The 10192-nt window shown below is 36.4% G+C and overlaps 1 protein-coding gene across 1 annotated transcript; it reads left to right on the top strand.

The window, feature by feature from the left end:
- Positions 1 to 8905, top strand: LOC133517452 (melanization protease 1-like). Its single transcript, XM_061850784.1, has 5 exons — positions 1 to 216; positions 2236 to 2304; positions 3947 to 4103; positions 4947 to 5128; positions 8399 to 8905. The coding sequence occupies exons 1-5, from the start codon at positions 135 to 137 to the stop codon at positions 8785 to 8787; spliced, it is 879 nt and encodes a 292-aa protein (XP_061706768.1). The 5' UTR covers positions 1 to 134; the 3' UTR covers positions 8788 to 8905.
- The last annotated feature ends 1287 nt before the right edge of the window (positions 8906 to 10192 follow it).

Below are 10192 nucleotides of genomic sequence, written 5' to 3'. Positions count from 1 at the left end.
CAGTTAATGTTTAAGTTTCCTGAATGAATCCTTTATAAAGCTGGTGATTTATGGAATAAACACTTAATATACCTCGCCGTTGGTGAGGATAAGTGTTTATTTTGTAGTTAGTTAATAAGGGTATTGCCATAAACATGGCTTTGAAAACCATTTGTTTTGTGTCGATGTTAGTGAGTGCGCAAAGCTCCGTGGTGAACCTTCGGGGACGACATATTGGTAAGATTTATCCGCGATAATATTTTCAATTGACTTTAAGTTTAGTGAGCTGATTTCCTTGAATAAATAAAATAAATAAATATTTGGGAACAATCTTGTACAAATGGACCTAGCCCTAAACTAAGCAAAGCTTGTAGGTACAGTGGGTACTAGGCGACAATATACATACGTATATATGTAAATAAATACACACTCGTATACCTACATAGAAAATACCCATGACTCTGCAGGAACAAAATGACAAACAAATCTGTGAACAAATGACCTTACCGGGATTCGAAACCGGGACCATAGGTTTCAGGCCAGATCGGTCGTCAATAACTTCCAACGCGCACACGAGATTTTCTGTGATTTTTAATGGAATTTTAGAAACGCCATATTGAAGTATATGAATTTCCAGCCATAGGTAGACCCCATACCATTTTTAGGCTTAAAATGACTTGCCTTTTAATTATTTATTTTTTACTTTAATTATTTATAATTTTATATTAATTCAAGTCTTGGAGACCTTTACATCTCTAAGTATAATTTAATGATCGTTTTTTTTTAATTTTATTTTAGACTTTTACATCTCTAAAGAATATTAGTTTTTGTTGGTTGTATTTAGAGACTGTACATATATGTCTAATATAGTACCTATCCTATATTTCATTGATTCCATATTCGTATTTGTATTTTGTTATTTGTATTGTTTGTAAAATAATTAAATGTGAAAGTGCCCCTGTGGCCTATTTGCTGAATAAATGTTTGATGTTTGACTGAGTTATTTGCATAATCATTGTCAAATTCTGACCCAGTGCTGCAGAAACTATAACTTCACACGACGCCACCCGACGCGACGCGCTTTTATAATGTGTCAATGTGTTTCGGTCCAGCCATAACTCGACCCGAGTGACTCTATTCGTGGATTCGTGGGTATTTTTTACGAATCGCCTCAAACAGGTCAAACCTAATACTACACTTGACTATACGCTTTCGCTTTGGGCCGTCATAGCAACTCGGTTTGATCAACCCGGTTTGAAACCGGTTTGCACAGAAAGTCGAACCATTCAGCCCGGTTTGCAATATTTTCGGGTTGGCACATCTCTACGTATAACTAAACTAACTATTGTGGCGCAAGGATCCAAAGAGGGTCTTGGCCTCCAACAGAAACTATGGTACACGAAATATAAATTGAGCCGAATGGTCATAAAACTTTATCTTTGCGAATACAAAAGAACAAAAGAAGTGTGAAGTGCTTTGCCGTCCGTCTCGTCCATATAGCGGGAATAACTAGATATGATACTTTGTGTGTGGGGTAATATCGATACGTTATTATATAAATGGAATCACTTTGAAGTTTATGTTTCTTTACTTTTTTACAATAGACTTGAAATTGAAAAGTTAGAAATTAAAATGTATATAATAATAATAATAATTAAGAATAATCAGCCTATATTTATGTCCCACTGCTGGACATAGGCCTCCTCTTATGCGAAATTTATATAAAATCATTGAAATATAAATTGAATCTAGTATATTTATACCACATACTTAAAAGCATATTAATTAGATTTGCTCTGATTTCCAGTAATCCGCATTCTCCATGACAGCGTTAGTTAGGGTTGCCACCTATGTAGTATAATATACCTATAATATCGTACTATATTTCAGTCAATTGTACTATATATTATACAAAAATAATATGGTACGAAAAAACCTATATTTTCATCACTATAAAAGGGTGTATACAAATATCGCCGATATCGCTTCGTATGCTTGTATTGTAACAAGCAGCAATTTGCCTCAAATCAGTTTCCGATTTTTTCCATTTTCCCAGTTTTTCCCTAAAAAGGTGGCAATCCTAGTGTTAGTTCCGGATTAACGAGGTTGTACTGTATATAATGTTATGTGTAGCAATGATATAATGCTTTTTATAATAATATAAGAAGCGTGTAATATATAAAGTATAAAATAAAATGTTTACATACATTTATCTTAATATCTTGTAATAACGTATTATACCTATTTGATTTCCAGCGTCCAGTGAAAATGGAAGAAACAAGCCGCAGCACGAGGCCTCAATTGCCCCAGACAAATATATAGCAGGTAATGTGAACGGGTGCTGCTTGTGGTGACCGGTCTGTACCTCTAGTGTAAATTTATTCGATAGCGAAACGTGATGTACACGTTTGCGTTGCCTCATTTTGTATGGGATTTTGAGTTTCCAAAACGTCCCGCTTGGCGCGCTGTTTCTAAAAACCATACAAAATGAGACAATGCAAACGTGTATGTCACGTTTCGCTGTCGAATAAATTTACACTAGGGGTTCTGTTTGTTTAAGCTTACCCGGGCTACATGTTATGTTACAGTAACATACTAACCTAAGTATGTAACTTTACTTTTAAGTGGTATTAACGTGAGACACTTCATTCGGTTCTCGTCTGTTTGTCCGATTTATTTTCTTGGCTTTTAATTATTTATATAAAAAGTCTTGGAGGCCCTTTACACCTCTAAGGATAATTTGTGAACGCAGTCGGCAAAACGTCTCACTTTTTCGCTTGCCATAAGGACGAGATTTGCTTGTATTTTTATACGAATAACCTGTAAATGCATCCTTATGGCAAGCGACAAAATGAGACGTTTGGTCACATTTACTAATCGTTATTTTTATTATTTAATAAATTCTATTATTTCAGATACATGCGATCAATAATTACACAATAGATAAATTATAAACAATTTTAACAATATTAAATATATATATGTAAATTACAATCAATTATATTTTATCTCTGGCAGTTAGAAACTTTTACACCTCTGCCTGTTTGTATTTTTTACCGTAGTTTTTTGGTGTATACCTATATTTGGTGAGTATTTCATTGATTCCATATTTGTAATTGTATTTTTTTAATATTCGGTTATTTTTATTGCTTGTAAAAAATTTACTTTAAAGGCGTGGTCTATTTGCTGAATAAATGTTTGATTTTGATCAGTTCCATCAGCGAGATATCGGCAATATGCATTAAGGCCCCATAGGTTCGTGTTCTTTTCTCACTCACTGAGCTTAAGCGGGAGCGAGATGGATGTGCGTGCTCGGGACTACATACATGTAACGTTTAAACCAATCTCGGAATTCCGATTGAGATATTCTCAAACAATATTTAAATGTATTTAAACAGCTGTGCGTCACACTGAATATTACAGCACTAAAGCAATATGCAGAACAGCAGTAAACAAATTGTACTGTTTTCACGTATTTTTAATCACACGCACTGTTATTAAAAGTAGTGCTTAAACTGGGGTCTGGGGACTACGTTTGTGTGCAAATGCGGTCATCTACTATCCTCTTAAGAGGGAAGAATAGCTTTCTGAATGTAATGAAGTAACGGTAATATTTTATGAAATTCCATTTCGGGACAAAACGTTTTCCACTAACTCAATCTTAACTAATCGCTTTGATTTTGATGTCGATCGTTTCAGTATAATATATTCTAGGTTTATAAGTCAAAGTCAAAGTCAAAGTCAAAATATTCTTTATTCAAATAAGCCTAGCAACAAGCACTTTTAAATCGTATAGGTTTCGCTTTAATTTTTATGCTAATAAATAAAGAAAATTAAAACCTATAAACCTAAATTTTCATTGTGTCAATAGCATACTAACTAAAAAATCACGGAAAATGTCAAGAAGTGGAAAAACGTTTTCCCCTTTTATAGGTACTTCCCTATTGATAACTTATCGTTTCTACAGGTGGCCACCCAGCAGCGATAGGCCAGTTCCCGAGTATAGCTCGGCTGTCCATCAAGACCACGACTGACACCCTCCTATGCGCCGGCTCTCTCATTGGTGAGCGCAACGTCCTGACCGCCGCGCACTGTCTGGACCACGACATCAAGTACTATCAGGAGTAAGATTCTTTGGCATCTATTTCTGCGAATGGTTTATGGTAGGAACTTTATTTGAGAATAATAATAATATTATTTGCAAAAATGTGAACTCCACTTTTATTTTGTAACTTTCTTGTGATCTCATGACTTTTCTGAGACCTAGAAGCAGCTGTTGTATTTTTAAATTTGAAACCTTCAGTTACTGAAAAGTTCCAAATAGATTCCGGAAGATTTATAAAAAAATGTAGGAGGGGTTTCTGAAGTGGAAAGATGTTCGAGGTAAAAATCGTATTTAACATAATTATTATTTTTATTGCCCAAATGTATAAAACACCTTTATTGGATAACCTATGTTAACGCAAAAAATGTATAGCAAGTAATTTTTTTTTTTCATTTTCATTTCTTTATTTATAAAATAGTACATTTTACACGTCAACTAACTAATTACACTTCAATATTATAGCATATTAAGATAATTACATTTCAATTTACATAAAAGTTATTATATAATTCACAAACATGTTCCAGATTTTAGCTTTTTTTGACAGCATGCAAATGAACACTTGGTTAAAAACTATATAATTTAGTTGGTATACTATACAGTATGTATGAAGAGGTTTATATATACGAAGACATCTGCGGGCACGGCCGTGCCCCCGCCAATACGAGACAAAGGGCATAAGCATAAGGCATTAACATTTTCCAATATAAGAGTTCCAAAAACCATCTTCAAAATAACATTTTGGTTCGCTTATATAAAACGTTGGAATTTAATTCCAAGTTTTTAATTAAGATTCCCAAATTTAAATTTAAATTAACCTAAGAATCAAGAAACTTGTACTAATTGGACGGTAATATTTTAGCATCTCCATCTATTTAGGGGAGTACGACCGCAAGAGCTACCCAGTGGACTGTGTGAAGCACAAATGCGTCAAAAACAAACTGGTATATCCGGACAAGATTTTGAAGCATCCTGGCTATAACAGCGTTACGGTAGAAAACGATATTGCACTGATGAGACTGCAGAAACCGGCACCGATCTCGGGTAAGTCAATATAAACTGATTCGACTTTACAATTTTAATACCTCTCGCGTTACAGACAATGTATTTAATCACACATGCGAATAATGCCTATGAAGCCGATGGTCCCGGGTTCAAATCCCGGTAAGGGCATTTATTCATGTGATGAGCATGGATATTTGTTCCTGAGTCATGGGTGTTTTCTATGTATTTAAGTATTTATAAATAATTATATATTATATATATCGTTGTCTAAGTACCCTCAACACAAGCCTTATTGAGCTTACTGTGGGACTTAGTCAATTTGTGTAATAATGTCCTATAATATTTATTTATTTATTTGTTTTATTCAACTCTATATTCAGACCCTTCTGCGTCTTCAACCAGGGCTAATTATTCCTGTCCCGATACCATCTCTCCCATAACGGGGCAAGAAGTCAATACCGCACTAAAAAGTTTGAAATACCAGAAAAGCCCTGGAGAAGATGGTGTAACAACCGAAGCTCTGAAAGCAGGAAAGACCACCTTGTTGCCTCACTTAACGAACCTGTTTAACTCCATCTTGTACTCTGGTCGTTTGCCCCAAGATTTTTGCCACTCAAATATAATTCTCCTTCATAAGAAAGGTGACAAATCAGACATTGGAAATTATAGACCTATCAGCCTAATATCTCACATTTATAAATTATTTATTAAAGTTATCGAAAATAGAATAGCCCCCCTGCTTGATAAACACCAGCCCCCAGAACAAGCCGGTTTCCGTCCAAGTTTTTCCACTACAGATCACCTTCACAGCATAAATCAAATAATGGAAAAGTCTAACGAGTACCACTATACCTGGCTTTCGTAGATTACAGCAAAGCGTTTGACAGTGTCAAGCATTCTGCTGTATTCTCCGCAATGCGTGAGCAACGTATCGACAATGCATATGTTGAACTCGTTGGAACCATTTATCGGCAAAGCACAGCAAGCATTAAATGACATGTTCCTGGCCCTAAAATTCGCATTGAAAAGGGAGTCAAGCAAGGCGACCCGCTATCTCCGAAATTGTTCACCTCGTGCTTACAAAATATTTTCCAAAAGCTAGCGACCAAGTGGGAAACAATGGGCATTGACGTCGACGGCAAAAGGTTAACTAACCTGCGTTTTGCCGACGACATAGTTTTGTTCTCCCATACTGCACCCCATCTAGAACAAATGCTACAAAACCTTAGCACGGCAAGTCTTGAAGTCGGACTCGAAATTAACAGGGCCAAAACCCAGTTAATGACCAATGGCGCGAAACGTGGAGTCAAGGTTGATGGGCAGGATATCCAATATGTCGACAAATACATATACTTGGGCCAGATAGCATCCTTCGATGACAGGCAGTCTAAAGAAATCGATCGACGCATCGAAAATGCCTGGAAGAGCTTCTGGTCCATGAAGGCACTAATGAAGGGCAACCTTCCACTGACACTAAAGCGCAAACTCGTCGACATGTGTATCCTGCCTATCCTAACCTACGGCGCCCAATCTTGGTCATTAACGGAAGCCCAGAAGTCCCGACTCAAGATTTGCCAGCGAGCAATGGAGCGCAGCATACTAGGAGTTCGGAGAACCGATCGAGTTAGGAACACCGAACTGCACTCCAGAACTGGTATTATAGATGTGGGTGTTAAGGCCGCTAAGCTTAAGTGGGGTTGGGCAGGACACGTCTGCCGTATGCACCCGGATCGGTGGGCCAAATTTGATACCGAATGGATACCGCAGATTAGCCGGGGCAGAGGCAGACCAAAAAAGAGATGGCGGGATGACCTCGACGCTTTTTGCAGAGACTGGCGGGAACATACTTCGAACCGTGATGAGTGGCGGAAAAAAGGGGAGGCCTTTGCCCAGCAGTGGGACACAAGATAGGCTATTAAAAAAAAAAAAAATTATTTAATAATAATGGAGAGCTTTTCGGTCGAGTGTGTTAAGGGTACGAGATTTAAAAGCTTTAATAGTACAATATATAGTGTATATGCATATATATATAAATATATGCATATACACTATATATCCTAACCGAACGTACGTAAATTTTTGATGAAATTTCAATTTCGGGAGAAAATGGTTTCAACACTTTCAACTAACTAAAGCCTAACAAATAACTTTGATTTTGATGACGCTCACTTCAGCATAATATATTCTAGGTTTATGGGTATCGCTTTAAAAAATACATAGATTTTGGAAAGCAAACGTATACACTATGCATTTTTTTAAACCAAACCTATATAAAAATGTGCGTACGTAGGATCGCAAAGCTAATCTTCCCTCTTAATAGATCTTGGAAAATAAACACTTTCTTACTGTGCTGTATTCTCAACATCGCCTTCGGGTGCTTAGAATACGTTTAATTTATATATTAGTATGCATTACTGAGAGTGCAGTAGATACCATTGTTGACTTCGTTTGATTCACCGCAGTGCATTGGGGCGGCATTCGATCTAGAAAAATCTTGACTTGATCTGACTGACTTGAATTTATTTCCAGTTAATCTCGCGAGCACCGTGAGCGAGATAAACTACGAGCAATTTCAAATCAAGCCTATATACCAAATTGAGGCTTTAATGGTTAAAATATGCCTCCTGGTGTAGGTATTTAATATGCATGAGCAGGGACAGTCCTTGAACCTAGATTCTATTTAAGTGTAGACGATGAAAACTCGAGCTATAATAGAGTAGCAAGACGCAGCCGCACCTTAAAATAATCTACATCTCGTATGATGCTTGAAACCACAGTACGAAAATCTGATGGAAACAAATCATTTTCAAACCCTCTCCTCTCCTCTCCCACTTGGGTACCGATGCTCACATCAGTCACATCTAAAGAAGCAAATAAAGCACAACAAAAGTTGTTTACTTTTACTATGTTGATGACGTTGATGTGAGCAGACTATGCTAAGATAAGAATACTTTAGAACCTACGTTCTCTGGAGAGGGACGCCCAATTATATAGAGTCTGTGCGGAAAGAGAAGAGTCGTGGAATGTATAGGGCCCAATACATTATCCCCAAATGTACCTAACAGGCGTATTCCGATTTTAATAACAGGCCACGAATAAGTTCTGGATCAGTTATGGTTTTTTTTGAATAAGGAAATAGATTCAACATGAATATTAAAATGCGATGTTAGTTATGGACTAACAAGACAAATAAGATAACTCATGTCCGCTCATGTTTACTAATCTGATTAACTCAGGGTGGGCATATAGTTCCTTTGACATTAATTAGATATACTGCATGAATAGTATTTAAATTTCTTTTTTTTTCAGCCTACATCCAGCCTATACCTCTGCCACCATTTGACGTCGACCATCCCATAAATAAAGGCGTCTCACTCGCCATTATCGGTTGGGGCGAAACGGAGTCTGCCTACTCGTCTAACATCCTCCTAGCCACCGAACTCAGTCTCATACCTAAGGCAGAATGCTTGAGGCAAGAATCTGATGTTCCCGCTAAGCATATGTGCGCGGGCGACATTAAGGGCAAAGACACCTGTCCTGGAGACTCCGGCGGCCCACTTCTCATGTATTACCAAGAAAAATATTACTTATCAGGCATTGTCAGCTATGGACCTGCTATGAAGTGCGGGACTTCTAAAATAGGATACTATACAAATGTTTACAAGTATATGAAGTGGATTAAAGAGAATATGAAGTAATTCAATAATTAACTATATACGTTCATCATCAGAGTAACTAACTGATATATATTTCTAAGACGAGACGTATGCATTACAGTCGCGTTAGATTTAATCATAATAAATAATAACAAAATGACATTTCTCGTTTTCTTTTTTTTTATCCTTAAGAGCGACTAGCAGCTGGATGACAAAATGAATCATGTAAAAAGGACCATGGGCAGAAATATCCCCACCCACCAACAGAAACAAAACATGTCTCATTCAATAGATCTTGGTAATCTGATGATTTGTTACTATGACGAGGATCGCCCTATGTATGGGGTTTTCTTGGAAAACTGTATTTTGTTTTTATATATTTTTCGCTCATTTCATTGAAAGTTGCAGGCAGAAGGTTATAGCAATAATGTTCCTACTATACATACATATATTTAGGCCAGACATCTTCGATTTTCCATAACAGTGCGAGACAAAAAAAAACTCGCCAAATGAAAAAAAAACTGCCAAATGTAAATGAATGAAGTGTGACTTCCAGCTTTCGCGGGAGTTTAGCAGCGTACACTGAAACTACTCACATAGGTTTTCATAAAATTTGTTTAAATTGCAGTACGTTCGTGTTCTTGCCTCACTATCACTGAGCGTATTTTTTTAATTTTTTTTTACTGTGGGATTCAAAAATAAAAAAAGTACCTAATTGCTGAGTTATCAAGCATAATTTTGCTCATTTTTAAATTAATTTGCATATGTTTAGCTTTTGTGCAATTTTTTTTTATATATTTTTAAAGCGCTATGGATAAACAGTTTTTATAACCCCCCCCGACTCAAGGGTTACGACCGGGACTTTCGACATATTCACCTCGTAAGTAGTCCAAACAATGTTACGAAGTTAAAAATTGTGAACCAAGCATTTCCCTCTATACCTTTTCGTTGCCTGACCTAAGATGATATTGTCTTCACTTGTCTCTAGTTAATATACTGTCAATTATGAATGATACCGTCTAACTAACCATGACAGTGGTCGATCTGTCGTATAGTCAGCATCAAAAGTAGCTGATCAAACAATGTTTCAAAAGTATCCACCATTCTGTAACAGCTTAACAAAAGTTGATGGTTCTATATGTAAAACAATTTAGACTGTAAAAGATATACTCTTGAAATTAAATTTTAGAGAATTTTCTTTATTTGGAATAGTTATCCGGAATATCAGATACTTTTAGCACGTTGTTTCATCCGCTACTATTGATGCTGACGGTACCTTGGACTGGTTACATTAATAATTGATACCATGTAAAACCTTACATATAAGTAGTGTTTTTAACACGTAAATTAAATAAATCGTAATCACGCTAAGTTAAAAGGTGGTTAAGAGGTTTAGTTTTTTCTCAGTTCACCCAAGTATATGTTAAGAAATACTTAATAGTCATCG

The sequence above is a fragment of the Cydia pomonella genome, chromosome 4 (assembly GCF_033807575.1).
Source record: "Cydia pomonella isolate Wapato2018A chromosome 4, ilCydPomo1, whole genome shotgun sequence".
Taxonomy (NCBI): domain Eukaryota; kingdom Metazoa; phylum Arthropoda; class Insecta; order Lepidoptera; family Tortricidae; genus Cydia; species Cydia pomonella.
Note: the sequence above shows the minus strand (reverse complement) of the source record. Positions and strands in the feature narration are given on the sequence as shown.

Coding starts and splice junctions, on each gene's coding strand:
- LOC133517452 (XM_061850784.1), top strand. CDS start 135: ATGGCTTTGAAAACCATTTGTTTTGTGTCGATGTTAGTGAGTGCGCAA. Junction 217..2,235: donor CCTTCGGGGACGACATATTG/GTAAGATTTATC, acceptor TTTGATTTCCAG/CGTCCAGTGAAAATGGAAGA. Junction 5,129..8,398: donor GAAACCGGCACCGATCTCGG/GTAAGTCAATAT, acceptor TTTTTTTTTCAG/CCTACATCCAGCCTATACCT.